The 17,720-nt window shown below is 40.0% G+C and overlaps 1 protein-coding gene across 1 annotated transcript; it reads right to left on the bottom strand.

Moving 5' to 3' along the window:
• Positions 1 to 2,382, bottom strand: LOC122667374 (beta-amylase 1, chloroplastic-like). The gene is made up of 4 exons (XM_043863637.1): positions 1,639 to 2,382; positions 1,199 to 1,409; positions 949 to 1,059; positions 1 to 837 (listed from the first exon to the last, which is right to left on the bottom strand). Exons 1-4 carry the CDS (start codon positions 2,310 to 2,312, stop codon positions 16 to 18), a joined length of 1,818 nt encoding a protein of 605 aa, XP_043719572.1. The 5' UTR covers positions 2,313 to 2,382; the 3' UTR covers positions 1 to 15.
• Between the last annotated feature and the right edge of the window lie 15,338 nt (positions 2,383 to 17,720).

Below are 17,720 nucleotides of genomic sequence, written 5' to 3'. Positions count from 1 at the left end.
CAATGTTCATGGAGACTAGTGACTCAGGGCAACCACAGCCTCTTGCACCAATGGCTGAGTAATATGCACAAAGTGCTCCGCTTCCCTCTCCACTTGCTCCCAACACCGATTCCCATTCTTTCCTTCCCTCATCTTCTTCACAAACCCCACAAATCTCCTCCAGTTATCCTCCTGAAACAATTGCGGGTTCATTCTCAAATATGTGAAAGCACACATCTCTTGCTCCTCTCCCTTCTTCCCTCCATCGCCACCACCAAGATTCAATGAAGACGCGTGCAGTATCTGCTCGTGCGCATACTCATCATACCGTGGCAACGCGTTCTCCCCAGCAAGAGGCACATTAGCCTCTCTAGTCGCTAAAGCCACTTGCCGAACGAGCTTTTCGGGCGCACACTGAGCGTCTTGGGGTTGCTCGTGATCGCGCATCTCGATGCAGGTGAAGTTGAAAATTGCTCCGTGGCGTGACAGCATTCGTGCGATGGGTATGTAGCCGTCTCTGAAGCGGGTGTTGTAGTACCCTGCGGTGAGCTCTGGTGCGTGGGATCGGGTTCCGTAGTGCCAATGGATGCCTGCGATTTTCACAGAGATCTTGATGCCTGTGCTTTTGAAGATTGACTGGGCTGATGACAGTATCCGCTCTCCGTGGTTCAAAAGCATTTCTGAGTACCAAGAGAGGAAGAATTCCCCGTAAGAGCTGTTCCAACCTCCGCCTTCTCTGCGGAAGAACTGGGTGTCTTCAGGCCAATTGTTGTAGTGTCCTGCATCTGTAGGGCCTCCGTTCCCCCAGTCTGGTTTCCCCGAAGCTTCAGCTGCAGCTTTCAAACTACTGAGCATGTACTGCATACATTCATCAAACACCCAACAAGAGATCATGTAAGAACCCAAACAATGAACTGAATTAGAGAAACAAATCGAGCGAACTCCCAGAAGCATTTATCGAATGTATACCTTGTCGAAGCATTGGAAAGCTCCAATTCCAGGGAATTTCCATGTCCCGTTAAGCTCTGGGTAAGATGGGTATCGGAGCTCCCCTGCTGGTCCCATCCCAACTTGTATCTCCTGCAAATAGGGGAAATGAGGAATTCACTCATGAGATTCTCAATTTCAAGAATAACGCGCACACCACACAAATTAGATTAGAAAACAAAGCAAACCATTTCAAATCATCTGAAACTGAAAGAGAAGTTCAATTACTTACGATGATCGTATCGCCCAGAAGGTGTTTGAAGTTATCCCTGAACGCACGCATGAAGTCGGAGTAGCACTGGACAGGCGTACGGCCCTTGAGAACAGGAAGGGTATCGCAGCCGAGGGAGATGTACTCGTAGTTCCTTCTCCCCCATTGATCCGTATACGCCAGATCCTGATCTTTGTCCATCTCCTCCACCACCCACTTGGGTAACGGTATCCTGCAACACCATAACACCAAACATAAACGAGGGCATTCTGGTAATTTACTAAATCCTTCCTGCTTTCGTAATCGCTTTTGACCTTTTTAAAGTAAATTTTTTCCACCTTCCGTCTATCCCACATTTAGGGAAATTTAAAATTTAAAATAAAAAAATAAAAAAAATTGAAGAAGGCGTAGGATAAGGAGAAAGGACTCAAAGGAGGAGGGGGAGGGGCTAAGATACGCACGTGCAAGAGTCACCAACGTTGCCACCGCACTGGTGGAAGGACATGACGGCCTGGACCTTGAGGCCATGCTTCTTGGCCATTTCAAGCAACTCGGAGTAGCCACCCCAGTTGTAAGACCCAGGTGCTTCTCTTTCCACCAAACCCCACCACACGTCCATCATTATCCCTTCCACCCCGGCGCTTTTTAGCGCCAGCAAGCTGGCGTTCATGGCCTTCCTCCGGTTCACACCGTTGTTCATCGTAACACTGTCTAACGGCATCATCACGTATACTGGCACTCCATTACCCTTCACCCCCTTCACCACCTGCGCAGCTCCACCTTCCATATACTCCCACACCTCCTCCTCCTCCTCCTCCACCACCGAATAAGCCGACTCCGTCCTATCCGCCACCAACGCCTGGCACGCCACCGACAGATCCGGCCTCATCGCTCCAAATACCGGCGATGTAGACTTGCACGGGCTCTTCGTGCTCAACGGACTCACCGGAGGTGATAACGCTTCCATCTCTGGGCCTTGTTTCTTGATTCTGCACCGGAGGTTCGATGGCTGAGTCTTCCATACCGCCGCCGCTGACAAGACTCCCGTCGTGTCGCCGTTGGACGTCACAGATTCCGACTGGATTGGTATCCCGGAGAGGGAACCAATCTGGTGGGTTATATTCAAAGATGCCATCTGGTGATTTCAAGAGACAAGAAGAGAAGGAGAGACGAAGAATTGGAAAGAGGGGTTTTTTTTTTTTTTTTTTTTTAAAAAAAAAAATCTGGGTTCCTTTTTTTCTTTGTTGTTGCAGCTGGAAATGTTGCGTCGTTCTTATGGAATAGGGATAGGGTAGGGATTGTATTATATATAGATTAATGTTTAAGTGAGTATATGAGTGACACATGTCGAGGGATAACATGGGGAGTGCATGACTAATGCGGGAGGTACGGCCGATATTTCTACGATCCTCGAGGTTTGTGTTTATGGACGGTGACACATCCGTGAAGGTTCCACGTTCGCTACCTTTCGCTTTCGGGCTAATATAAATGGAGAGATTTTTTTTTTTTTAAAATGGAGAGAGATTGGCAAAGTGGGGAGAGGAGACACGTATCGGATGGTTGGGAAGATGGATTTTTGGACGCCTTCTTAAGCAGGAGACACTTGTGGTTGGGATTGCGAGAGGTGGAGAGTCGAGAGACGGTGGATTGATAATTTTAAAAAATAAATTATTTTCCTATTTTGGAGGTAAAGAAAGTTATTTAAAAATAAATTTGATTGAGAGAGAGAAAGGTTAGGATTAGGGATAAGTCATGTGAAGTAGCTGGGGCCAGCGGAGGCCCAGCCCACAAGTTCCATGGGCTGTTGTTGTCGGTCATGACTCATGTCATCGTCACATGACACATCATGTGTTTGTTTGTTGAGAAAGAAAGTGGATTTTGGGTTGAGAGGATATGTGTGTGTGAATTGTGATGTGGAGATAAAACGAATCTCTCGGGGTGAGGCCGTGATGGAGCAATGTGTCGTCCAGAGAATGGGGATGTAGGATTCAGGGATCTCCATTCTCGAGACTTCTTTTTTGTTGTTTTTGTTGTTTTTTTTTTTTTTTTTTTGGTGAAAGATTCTCGAGACTTCCATGACTAAAGGTTTTTAGCCTTTTAGGTACAGCCACTTCCCAGTCCTGTTTTATTGTTTAAAGTTCAAATATTAACATTTTCAGGGACGCTTGGGTATAAGGCATGCCAGTTAAGTGTATATTATCATCTCCCATTAATAATGGGTCTAGGTTTCCTATTGATCTCAACCATTCTAATACACACAAGTGGGATGTATCCTTAGTACGCTCTTGTTTTCCCTTTAAAGGCCAACAATATTCTTTCTATTCCTCTTAGCCCTAGGTTTCATGACCAGGGATTGTAGTGGGCTTTAACAAAATCTGGGACGTTTAACGTCGAATCTACTTATTTTGCTGCCTTTAATAATAAAATTGTAGGATCCTGTTGTGTCAAGAATTGGGGGGAGCGCACCGTTCCTGCAAAGAAGAAAACAGCAATAGAGGATTGGATCGGACTGGTTTAGCCGCTCTGATGTTTAAGTCAGAACTCTCTAGCAACAGATAATAGTAATTGAAATCAGATGATCATAGAAAGAGGTTACCTAATTATTTATAGGTGATTGAGAGAGTCATGCAGGCGATGACGTGACTTAATAGAAAAGAGAATCTCCCCGGCTTGAGTTTAAGTGATTGGAAGCCTTTTTAGGGTTAGGGATAGGCTCCTCAATCTACCACGCCTTATTCGGGTTAGTGCACTAATTTAGGGCCGTTAGAGCCATTCTACGTTATTTTCGGGGCGTGACTCCACCGCCTTATTCGGATTTGGTGTCAGGATGTGGTCAGCCTCCCACCTAGGATCGGATCGTTATCTACTCTAGGTCGGTTTTTCCTCGCCCCATCCTCCATGGGAAAACCTGGTCGTGGGCACATACTGTCCTCGCCCACACGGGGATACAAGTGTCTGAACCCTATTGAGTGTTGGTTTTATGATGTATCAGATCCTTTGAAAGCTCTTCTTACATTGATCTGTTTTGGCCAAAAAAAAACTAGAGTCTGGATATTTTGCCCAAACTTAAGATTTTTCTATGGTGTTATAGCTCTGGTGTTCTTGCAGTTTACAATGTATTATCCATTAGACACCTCTTGATACTTGACATTTGCCCTATTTGTTGCTTTGAATTTGAAACAGTGTTGCATTTACTTGTGCAATGCCCATTTGTAGCTTCTTGTTGGAGGGTTTCCCTTTTATGTATTGATGTAGTGGATTCCATGGTTCATCCTTTCGTGATTGAATTTCTTTCATTTTTTACTTGATCGTTTTTTTCAACTCGACGGATAGTAGAGATATTGTTATCATTTGGGTTTGGTGCTTTGGGCTATTTGGAAAACTAGCAACCATGCAGTCTTTTGTAGGTGTGACCCAGACTTCCGACATACTATGTGTACTATGGACATACTAGTTGCTGAAGGTAGGCAGGCTACCCATCGGTCTGATATCAGATTCGGGCAGATTTTGTTAGGGTTAAGGGTTTAAGCACAAGGTTGCTTAAAGCATTACACCCTGAGTATCTAGTTTGGAATACCCAAACTGCTTCCTCCAGCTAGTATATATAAGGAAACTAGGATTTAGGTCAGATGGACTAATTACTAGATTGCCCCTTACAGCCTGGGCATTAATACAAGTAGGATTATATTAGAACATATGAAGGGTTATTACATAAATACCCTTATAATCTCCTCCTATGTTCTACATATATCCACCACACATGTATAGAAACCATTGTTCAATCAGTAATTGAATCAAAATAAATTAAATAAATTGAATATCAATAATCCAATAAATAAAATAAACAATAAGTAAACTTCAAGAAATAAAATTAGGGTTTTAGATCAAAACTAAACCCAACAATAAATCCAAAGTTCCACATGCAAGTGGCTAAATCAAAAGAAATAATCAAAAGGAAAAAGTCCTTGCAATCCATGTGACTACTTTCTAGTTAGGGATACAATGATTGTAAACCGATTGAGACACCCTATGACTATAACAAACGGTTAAAACCTAACACAGACGACACCGTGAATCAGTTAGAATATTATAAACTGATTGGTAGTCTCATGTATGCAATGAGTTGCACTAGGTCAGACATAGCCTTTACGGTAGGCATGCTGAGTCGTTTCACTAATAATCCTGAAAAAGAGCATTGGGATGCCTTCACGAGGCTAATGAGATACCTTAAGGGTACTCTTGGTTATACTCTATGTTATACTGGACATCTTCCAACTTTGAAAGGATATTCTGATGCATCTTGGTGCTCAGATTTGGGAGACAGCAGATCCACTAGTGGTTATGTATTTACACTAGGAGGAGCAGCTGTAGCATGGAAGTCCAAGAGACAGACTGTTATTGCTCTGTCATCTATGGAATCGAAACTTCATGCTCTAACTTCTACAGGAGATGAAGCAGAGTGGATAAATGTTCTGATCATGGATATTCCATTGAGGAGTTTTAAGTTAAACTCCATATCTATATTCTGTGATAGTCAAGCAACAAAGACGATAGTGAATAACTCACTCTTTAATGGTAAGAGGAGACACATCCGGCTGAAACAGGTCATGCTGAATTATCGAACAGAACAAGAGATTATCACTTTGATTGATGTGAGATCGAAAGATAATATGACAGATGCCCTTACAAAGGGATTGAACAAAGATCGAACATTCAAAACTATAGGGGAGATGGGGTTAAAGACCATTTAGTCAGGTCTTAACCTAACCCAGTATTATTTTGAATTATTCGAATCTCATCTAGCCTTGGTAAGCATTCGGGACAGTTTACATGTTTCAGATAACTTAGTTAGATTACTAAGTATGGGGGTTTGTGAAACCATGCCAAATTTGATGGTGTAGCAGATTTTCATGTGAAGTTTCCTTACTTTGTTATTCCACAAAGGAATATGAAAATTGTTTGATATGTTTCAATGATATTGTGCTAGTCTTTATGTCATTCCAAATTTGATAACATATCTTTCATAGTACGGTGTACCATTCCAAATTTGATGATACAACATAAATCTATGACTGATATGACGAACATAATATTCCAAATGGAAACATGGTATGGTCCTTGTGATAGAGACTATATTGGATCGAGTTCTTGTAAAGAAACTTGATGATGATGCTTATTATTTTTTATTTACCTTCAGTCATATATAAAATGTACTAAGTTCTTATTGTTGAACTAGATACTATTGAGCAAATGATTGAATTCATATTATCTTATGAAATTTATATTATCTTATGAAATTCATATTTGACAAATTACAGAGAATGACGAAGATGGAGGAGAACGGTTGAATCTGAATCTCGATGAGGATGACTTACTTGATGAGTAAAGTCACATGGATTGCAAGGACTTTTTCCTTTTGATTATTTCTTTTGGTTTAGCCACTTGCATGTGGAACTTCGGATTTATTATTGGGTTTAGTTTTGATCTAAAACCCTAGTTTTGTTTCTTGAAGTTTACATATTGCTTATTTGATTTATTGGATTATTGATATTCAATTTATTCAATTTATTTTGATTCAATTATTGATTGAACAATGGTTTCTATACATATGTGATGGATATATGTAGAACATAGGAGGAGATTGTAAGGGTATTTATGTAATATTCCTTCATATGTTCTAATATAATTCTACTTGTATTAATGTCCAGGCTGTGAGGGGCAATCTAATAATTATAAGAAAATTAGGGTTTAGGTCAGATGGGCTAACTACTAGATTGTCCCTCACAGCCTGGGCATTAATACAAGTAGGATTATATTAAAACATATGAAAGGATATTACATAAATACCCTTACAGATTTACCCCTTTCTACTATTACCATCTCTCCTATGCCACCAGATTTCTACCATTTTATATTTACAGATAGTGTATTATAATCTTCTTCCTATCATGGTGGTAGTCGTGGAGTGGTAATAAGGAGTACTGTTGGGCATTTCTTAGTTGCGCAGAGTACTGCTCGTTTTGGCCATTCTCCGTCAAATATGGAAGCTGAAGCTTTATGCGACAGTCTCCTACTTGCTCAACGTTGGGGATTCCAACACTCGATCGCTTTCTCTTCTAGTTCGGTCGATTGGGTTACATGAGCTCTAGTAGAGGATATTAAGTCTCTTGTTTATTAGTTTTTCTCTGTTTTGTTTTGTTTTGTTATTTTCATCGCAAGCTTAATTCTGAAGCTCATTATTTTGCTATAAGAGTTTCGAATTTATTTCTTTCTAATGTTTGGTTGTTAATCTCCTCCCCCCCCTCTTTCTCTTTCCATTGTACTTCCTTTTTTTCTCTGGAATTTTTTCTAGGGACATTTTGAGTAATAAATCATGATAGTGTTTTGTTCAAAAAACAAAAGTGAAGGATAAATTTTTTTTTTAATTTATTTGAAAGTGATATTTATTATGTCAGAAACAAATCTAATATTGCTTTGCATATTTTTAAGTATACATATAAAATGATATAATTTAGAAAAAATCGTAAGATTACACAAAAATGGATTTTGATTTATCAAATTATTCACTCAATCTTTTAGTTAATTTAAAAGAGAACAAATTTTCTATGAGGGAGTGTACCGCCCATGTCCAGACACATTAGGGAGTAAAATGACCATCCCGCCCTCATGAAAGGCAAAAATCCCTCCCCACATGAACCTTCCATGTGTGCTCTCATTGGCCCCGTGTATGCATAGGGGCCACGGTCCCCCACAAAGAATGCTCTCCTTTAACTAAATTACCCAAAAATAAAGATGGGTATTACAAAACTATCTAAAACAGTGTCCTTCCATCACCTACCTATACTTCTGGTTTCAATCTGACCTATTGTATATTAAAATCAAACGAGAAAAAAAAATTCGATCGAAACCAAATCGAACCAATCGTTTCTGTTTGAGACCCATAGGGCATATGGCTTTTTTCATTAACTACTCCCAACCAAGATGGTCTAAACCCAAAATCACCATCAAAGTTGTACACTAAACTCAGTTCATTGATGGCAAAATGGCTAAAATATATGTTAAGAGTCATGTTATCTGAGTAATCCAGTGACTTTTGATTAATTGTTCTTCACAAAAGGTTTTATATGGTCGTAAGCAGTTTCCAATTTTAGCCTTCTTTATATGTGCTGTCAAGCTCAACACACCTCTCCTGAGAAAGGTGTTAGTAGGGATGTAAATGAATAGCCGAAATCCATTTCCGTGTCCGTATCTATTTAGCACTATCCGAATCCATCCGAAAGCTAAACAGATACGGATGCGGATAGGCTATAGCTATCCGAAAAGTTATACATGTAAACGGATAAAATATCCGATTCATATCCGTGTCCGTATCCGTTTAGCACTATCCGAATCCGTCCGAAAGCTAATCTGATGCGGATGCGGATATAGCACTATCTGAGCCGAATCCGATCTGTTTACATCCCTAGGTGTTAGCCCATAAATTGGCTACAAAATACAGCCCAAGGTTTGACGAAAACTGATCTCTTCTTCAGAGTATGTGATGCGAACGTAGAGGAGCGGAGGGAGCAAGTGAAGTATACGTAATGAGCCAGTAAAGGTATGATATTGTTTCCATGAGTTAACGAGGAAGGGAAGTCAAGTGATCCTCGGAGAGGCCGGGAACATGATGACAATCCAATCTCCCTTTCCCAAAGATTAGAAGACTCTTCACTGACATCGCAAGACATTACAACGCTTACCTATGTTGATGGGCTTCCTCTCCCATTACTGGTGTAGGGGTGTCAATCGGTCGGTTTGGTTTTTTCGGTTTCGGAGTGGCTTTTAGGGAAACTGAAATCGAATCAATAAGGACTTTTTGATTTCGGCTCGGTTTCAGTTTCGGTGCGGTTTGGTTTCATGTCAATTTTGATTTATGAGAACGGATTGATAGCGGTTTGGATTTGGTTCGGTATCGGGTTTTTTAAAACAAGTTGGGTTCAGTTTGTGCGTATTTTCTTCTCTTTCTCTTTTCAACTACATAAAATATTGGGTAAACTACACGTACCCCCTGTAATGCACCCAATATTCCTCGTACCCCCCTAAGCTTCTGATAAGTCCACGTACCACTCCCTCAATATTCCACGTACCACCCCTACTTTACCCCCCTAATGCCATTTAATTCCACAGGTATTAAATTCTAAAAGATGACCAAACTACCATTTCTTCTATCTTTTCTAAAATTTGAAAAGACCTAATTGCCCTGAACTATTTGCTAAAATTTAAAAAGACCAAAATGCCCTCATCTTCCCAAAATCATCATCTTCTTTTACATACCCACCACCACCACCAAATCATCATCTTCCGCTGGCGGTGTTGACCGGAGCCGGAAATTGTCAACGTGGCAACGCAACACAAGCCCGAAATCGCCCAATCTCACATTGAAATTCCGATCAATCAACACATTTGCACACTTGATGTCTCTGTGAATTACAGGAGGAATGGAGGAGTGAAGAGTATCAATAGCCTCAGTAGTCTGAAGGGCTAGTCTGATTCTTCGACCCCAATTGGGGGGTCGAGAACTGTTGTGAAGAACTTCGTAAAGGGTTCCATTACTCATGAATTCGACAACAAGAAGACGATCTCTTGAATCGTTCGTGAACCCCAATAAGTTCATGAGTCGAGGACCGTGGACTTTGGAGAGGATATCAATCTCATTGTCCACTTCGTTGCTGTTGCTGTCGGCAGAGGATGTAGCACGAGAAATGACGCCGACGCCGCCTCTGGAGGATTTCTTGACGGCGACAAGATGGCCGCTGCGAAGGATGCCCTTATAAACGCAACCATGGCTGCCTCTACCCAATAGTTTCTGCGCTGAGAAACCATTGGTGGCTTCTTCAAGGTCACTGTACTCGAATTGTTGGATCTTGAGGGTTTCTTCTCTGTGATTCTTCTTCTTGGGTTTGTGGGCAGAGTAGGTGGAGATGGAGCTTGTACTGGTGTTGGAATTGGAGATTAAGACAGCAAATTCAGCTCTGCAGCTAAGATATCCATAAATTTTGATTGAAGAAGACTTATGAGAGGTGAGAGATCATAAATTCAACAACATACAGAAACTGTTTTTTCTTCAACCATGAAGCCTGCAACTCTGCGAGCTTTGAAGATGGATAATAACTAAGAAATAGAAAGCAATAAGAGAGGAGAGAGAGGAGAGACTTTTAAGTCTTTTGCAGGTGAAGATGTGAAATGGGATTGGAAATTTGGTTTCTTGGAAGATTGGAATAAATGGATACCATTAACGCCCACCAAATTGGATTTGAGGTATTATATGCCGATTAATGCTTAGATTGGTGAAAAATGTTCCAAGTACTTTTGTGTTTTTGGGTAATCGTATTCGTACCATGTTTAGATAAGAAAATTTTCCGACCCTCTGGTTTGGCCGCTGCTAAAGGCGGTAGTGGGGTTTTGAAATCCTAAAATGGGTTTAGGGTTTCATGTTTTGGAGAAACGATATGGGGAAGAAGATGGCTGGTGGTATTAATGGTGGTGGGTGGCGGTGGTGCTGGAGGTGGGGCTTCACGGTGGTGATGGTGTTAATGGTGGGTGGTGGTGGTATCGGGTATGTAAAAGAAGATAATGATTTGGGGAAGATGAGGGTATTTTGGTATTTTTAAATTTTAGCAAATAGGTCAGGGCAATTAAGTCTTTTTAAATTTTAAAAAAGATAGAAGAAATGATAGTTTGATCATTTTTTAACATTTAACACTTGGTGTGGACTTAAATGGCATTAGGGGGATAAAGCAGGGGTGGTACATGGAATCTTGAGGGGTGGTACGTGGACTTATCAGAAGCTTAGGGGGATACGAGGAATATTGGGTGCATTACAAGGGGTACGTGTACTTTACCCTAAAATATTTCATTAGCCCCACACATAAAAAGGAGATCAATGGAAGAAACATTGTTACAAATCAATTTCCATATTTTTATAACTTCATACTCATTAATTTGTAACAATTTCCCTTACAACCATAAATTTGCTCACTAATATTGAAATCAATTCAATTATTCATAACCTTATACTCATTATTTTTTTTTATCGATTTCATTCGATTTATTATCAGTCGGTCCGGTGCGGTTTGATTTTCAGTTGATCCTGTCATACCCCAGTGCAAAACCAATCCAATAAGGATCGGTTCAGTTTGATCTCAGATTTTTTCTATCATTTCGGTCAGTCTTAATAGCTCGGGCTAGGTTTTGACACCCTTAACGGGCAGGCGGAGACTTACTCAGATCTAGGCCTTAAGGCTACCACTTGTGCTAGAAGGTGTACACGCTGGGATCACTAAAGTCAATCAAATTTCTAGGATTTGATTTAATGAACCTTACACCATCTACACAAGGAGTCCAAGGCTAAGTACTATGTAGTAGTAGTAGTAGTAATACTTGGGAGTCCTCACGATAGATCTTATTGTTGGGCCTAATAGTTTTGTGTTTGACTTTCAAGTGATTGACATCCCTTTTTTCTTCAACATGCTTTTTGGAAAGCCACGGCTCCATGAGATAGGTGTAATACCATCATCCCTGCATCAGAAAAATTAACTTTGTACACAATTGTAGAATTGTTACCGCGGTAACAATCCAGAATTGATCAACATTTTGGCCTATAGAGAAGAGAGCAATTTCCAGTCATACATATCACATATCATTTTTTAGCTTCTTCAATCAAATCATCCAAATTAGACAATTTTTTTGAGAAAATTATTAAATAATTCAAAAATGGGTTTTGACTTTTGATTTACCAAATTACTTATCTAATCTTTTATTTAATCAAATTATCAAAAAAAACATAGAAATAAGGGAAATTTACGAAACACCCCCTGAAAATGGGTCGAAACTCGGATCACCCCTCTACACTAACAGTGTTAGTCTGCTGTTAGTTATTAGTGTAAAAAGGCTATTTTACCCTTATACTAAATCATTAGAATTAAATTTACAATACTGCCCTTTCCTTCATCTTCAACCTAAGATACCCCACCCCTTCCCAGCAACTCCGCTGGCAGCACCGCCACCACCACCGCCGCTGCTGCCGCTGCTTCTCTTTACTTAGGGTTTCAATAACCCCGCAAAGAGAAGCTGAAAAGAAACCTTTAAACACAGATCTCCTCTTCTTCCTCTCTGCGTTTCTTCTTCTTCTAGGGCTAAAAGACAGGAAAGGGCTAAAAACAAAAAAAAAAAAATTAGGTGTAATCGATAAAAACTACAATATAAAAAAATAAATCCAGAGTCGGATCTATAATAAAACCCAAAAACCTTCCTGTTGTTACTAATTGAATCCCCATCTGCATACTATACAAATTGAGCCTTTCACTCTACTCTGCTTTTCCAAGATGGGGGAAACGAAAAGAGGAAATATGTGGTTCAGGGGGAAAATCACTTGCAATCATGTTAGAAGCTTGCTTCCTGCAAGAAACTAAGGGATGCGGTAAATAATTCACAAAGCACTGCTGATCCACAAACCCACTAATCCATTGAAAAGCTTCATCTGAATGAAAAGAGGAAATATTATTTACTCTGTTCCACTTTCGTTTTTTAACTCTTTTTTTTAATTGTTTGGTTGTTTGTGGGTTTCACATCTTCACCGGCAATTGCATGGAACTTCTTAGATTTTCTTAAGTTTTAACCTCAAACCCTTGTTGGACGATGATGCTAATACGAATTAGAGTAGAGCCGCTGCATTTTTTTTGGCGGTGGGTGATTGCGGTGGATGATGGCGGGACTGTGGTGATGTACAGTAGCTGGGGTGAGGGGTTGGATGGCAGATCAAAAAAAGCTCTTATGTTGTTGCTGCGAAGAGGGTTTGATTGGTGGCAGCCATGGCGGTGGAAGAGGATCGACGGCTGCAGTGGTGGCGATGATGGTGGTGCTGGTGGAAAAAGAAGAAGAAAAGCAAATAGGAAGAAGAGGAAATTCGTTGTCTTTCTTCAGTCCGGCGAACTTCAGTTTTGGAGTTGCAGGTCATTTGGGAAGAGAGTGAAGAACGAAGAAGAAAACATTAGACTTTGGGGGGTTTTCTCTGCAAGGGTAATATTGTAACTTTACATTATACAAGGGTAGTTTAGGGTTTTAAAAATTATTTAAGTGGCTGACTTCATCGTTTAACGGTGGACCACTAACGGTAGGGTTGAATCTGAGTATTGGGCTCTATTCCAGGGGGTGATTTGAGTATTTTCAAATTTCAAGGAGTGATCCAAGTTTCGACCTATTTTCAGGGGGTGTTTCGTAAATTTCCCTAAAAATAAAGATGTGTATTGCTAAAATGCTCTAAACAATCCTTGCTATATGATAGACCCTCACTTGCATACTCTTTTTACATTTTTCGCCAATCATTGCAACAAAAATGTCCAAAGACCCTGCTAATTATGTGCCCATGCTATACTTTTAAATGGATAAGTTAATAAACCAAAATCCATTTTCGGGTAATTAGTAGGTTTTTTATAGTGGCTTTGCAGTATCTTATATGGGCAGAGGTTTTCAGTCCGGGAGCATGGCCCTATGCCAGCATGGGATAGGGTCAGTAGGAGCATGCACAGAAGCATCAATAGGGGTGAGATTTTCGCCTTTCATGGGGGCAGGGTGATCATTTGGCCTCATCCTATGTCTGGGAAACCACACTTCCGAACAGAGTCCTATTTCCCATCTTATATTCACGTTTTATCAAAAGGGAAAACGTTCTCTTTCCAAGAATGCAACCTACGCTCCAGACTCGTGTATATCTCTCTCCTTCCCTATGTAAATGACCTCCTTGTCCCCCCCCCCCCCCCCTCTTAAAATTATATACCAAAAAGGGGTGCTACGAATGGGTGTTTCCTATTGGTGTAGCGTATGCTCCCAGACAAGAAACACTCTCATTACTTTTATAAATCGATATCAAGATCCTAAAAGCTCCAAACTTAACCATCAATACAACATTAGGCTTCTCTCTCTCGTACATAATATCAAGCATGTGGCCTTAGACTTTTATTTTGTTCATAAAAAAAGAACTGAACAGATAGATCTCAATGGTAATATTTTTTAGGAGGGGGGGGGGGGTGGGGAAGTTGCCCAGATGCATTGCCATTTTTCAGGCTAAGTTAACGGGGGCACGGAAGGGAGTGCTAGCTTCATGATTCATATACAGGGAGGTCCATATTGTGATTGGTGAAGCCTAATCTCTCCTTAAGTTAAAAAGTATTGTTGATTCTTCTCTAATATCAGCGGTTTAGGAGTCTTTTATACTAGGGACGATTTTGTACTTTTGGAGATTAGGGTTTCTCTATACTGTACTGCATGAGACGCTATATATAGGGGTTGAGGATTTTTAATTTTCTTCATCGGAATAGTTGAAGCTCATCTTATCACTTGACCGTGGACATAGCCCACCTTGGATGAACCACGTTGATGTATTGTGTCTTCATGCGATGGCGATTCTAGACACAAATATAGGTGCGTATCGAACATGATTGTTTGAGTTTTTTGTTTTTTTGGTAGAACCTTGTATGAGTTATTGTCAATAATTTATGAAGCAAAGTTCTTTGTGATAGATTATTTCGTCCTTAGACCTAAGAAGTCCTTGTTGTAGTACCAGACAGACATTGTGCGTTTTAGTATAGTAATGGTTGATGCCTCCACAGGCTCTATATTAGTAGGTTGGATTCACAATGCCTGTCTGTTAATGAATCGATAGAAGCCACTTCCCGAATATGATGAATATCTTATGAGATATATTTGATTGTGATTGGACGAAATTCCGAACTCGATGGTGATTTAGCAAATTGTTGCAAATGATTTAATATGTTATTATTCATTAGTAATTATATCTAAAAGTTTTAGAAAAGTTTTATTGTTCAATCAACAATCCAGATTCTCTGAATAAATTGTTTCGACAGACTAATTAAGATGGGATAGTAATTTATTCAATGCCTTTAGATCCGTAATGGGGAATTATTAAGTGGAGGAATTAAGTCCTAATTAATTCTATCCAATTGGGAGTTTAATTTTTATATCCAAATTAGGGTGTACTTGTGAGTAAATAATTTATATTTACTGGATTGAATTGTATCCATAAGTAAATATTGTTGTTTGTTTTGATTAGTTTGACTCTCTCTCTCACACATTATTGTGAGTGAGTGCTAGGGTTTCAACCTTAGAGTGAGGTGAAGGATTCCACCACGTTCGTCTCTATCAAGGGTTGATCGGAGTGCGCACATTCATCTCTGCAAGGAGCTTTTGTAAAGAGGCAATTCTTAAAACCCTTGCAGTTAATTTTCATAAACCCTAAACTATATGGTCATTGATTTGAGGGTGGAAATTTTCGATTTGGATCCCTCTCTGCCATCATGTCAAGATGACACCTCTATAGGTATATTTAGAATATGCGGCTTTCTTTTGATTGCACATTGTCATATGCTCAAAAGTTTTTTTCAAGTCGGGATAAAAAGGGGATTACAATATAATTTGAAACTGGTTTGTCATTATGTATTCTCAAAATTTATCATTATATTATAGGTGCACGTTCTTTGTCCGGGAGTGCATCTGAGAGCACGCTGCACCCACACACATGGGGAGGGACCAGGGTGGGATTTTGGGCATTCTGGTCATTTCGCCACCCCCACCCCCCCATGTGTCGAGGCACACCTTGCACCCCCGGTCCAGAGAACTATATTCCTTATATAATACATGTTTCAAGAACTTGTGAAAAATAAAAAGAAATTTAGTATATTAAAAATACAAAAAATAAAGCTGTGTTTGGTATGCATTCTAGGTCGATTTCGCATTCTCGGATTGCATACCAACCACAGCCTAGGATTACAAATCATTTAACATGAGGTGTCGATCAAAAAATCCCATTAAGAAAACTTACACTTCTACATCAGATTCAATGAACCGTGTCAATTTTAAATTGTTCCGAGCAATGGAGACAAAAAAGCAAAAAACAAGGACAAAAGGTTATCCTAAGCTGAATTTTTTTCCCATCAAGTTCCCTGCCCCGTCCGATTGTCTGGTTCCTCTCATAGGGAGTGGAAATGACAACTTAATCACACCCAGGTAGGGGGTTAGGTCCTCATTTCCACCCCTTATGAAAGAAACCGGACAACTGTACGTTTGTACTGGGCAGGGAACTGAGAGGATAATGATCCATCCTAAGCCCTTACCCTGAGGTACTAAAACCAAAAGTAGTTCACTGTTTGAGAAAGTTCTTTAAATTTATATTGAGCCAGGAAAAAATGGCTAGCTCAATGGTGACATTGATATTTGTATAAGGAAAAATGTTCTTTGGAGGCACAGGCCACGCTCAGACATAGTTGTTGGGGATGGGCGGGGGCGAAATAACCACTCCACTCCATGAATGACGAAAATTCTGCCCAACATGTGCTCTCTGCCATGCACGCGTGGCCCTGTGCTCCCCCATAAAGAATGCTCTCCCTTTGAATAAAGTTAAAATTACAACAAAAGTCTCAATTTTGATGAGAATTTGCATTTGAGTTTGTCTTTGGCAAACCCACTTGTATTTAGGGCATGAAACATGTTGGATTTGGTTTAGGATTAACATTATTTTATCCAAATTACTATTCACAATCCTATACGTGTATCCTTGTCTTATCCAACAAGGTCTAAATTTGTAAATGAGGACCAAATTTTCCTCAAGCCACAATAAATGAAGAATTCTCTCACCGATGGAATTAATTTATAATGAAATGAAGGATACTTCGGACCTTCAACTAATTGGGGAGTAACAATGATCTTACATTTGCGATGAAGAAAAACTTTATCCAATTTGTAATTGAATATAAGCATGATTCTTAATGTTGAACTATCAATTAGGAAAAAAGTGTCTGAAGCGTTGTCATGCACCCAAACATAGGATGAGGCGAAATGATTGCCCCGCCCCCATGAAGGGCGGAATCCTGTCCCTATTGATGCTTCTACGTGTGCTCCCATTGACCCCACACTGGCATAGGGGTCACGCTCCTGGAAAAAGTACATATTCCCAAATCGATTATAGATACTAAACTCTAACCAGGTTAAATACAACAGAGTATCCATCTCCTATCCTTGAAGTTTTTTTTTTTTTTTTTTTTTTTTTATTAATTTGTTCAATCAATTATCTAAAGCCCAAACAATCCTAAATGATGCCAAGTGGGCCCAGCCCATTGGATCCAAGGAAAATGTTCCAACCCTTGATATTATAGACTGGTCAACAGTTTCCATATACGTATTACGTTGACCGAGTGTATCTCCTCCATTAAAGGTCAAACAAATACTCGCTCGTCAATGACTAATCTTTATCACATCTCATATCCACCACATGACTGACACGTGTTTCATATCCACCAAATAACTGACACGTGTCTCTTAACTATAACCGTACAAATATCCACTTGTCACTGATAGGTCGGTCCAATTGACCTATATATAATCCCCTCCACAGTTGATCTTACATCAACATTCAAAGAGCTTCTTCACAAACACTTCAACAACAAGAAAACCCAAAAAGTGTTTTGTTTGTTTAAACTCTTCAGTCAAGGAA

This window comes from Telopea speciosissima, chromosome 7 (genome assembly GCF_018873765.1).
Source record: "Telopea speciosissima isolate NSW1024214 ecotype Mountain lineage chromosome 7, Tspe_v1, whole genome shotgun sequence".
NCBI classification, from domain to species: Eukaryota; Viridiplantae; Streptophyta; class Magnoliopsida; order Proteales; family Proteaceae; genus Telopea; species Telopea speciosissima.
Note: the sequence above shows the minus strand (reverse complement) of the source record. Positions and strands in the feature narration are given on the sequence as shown.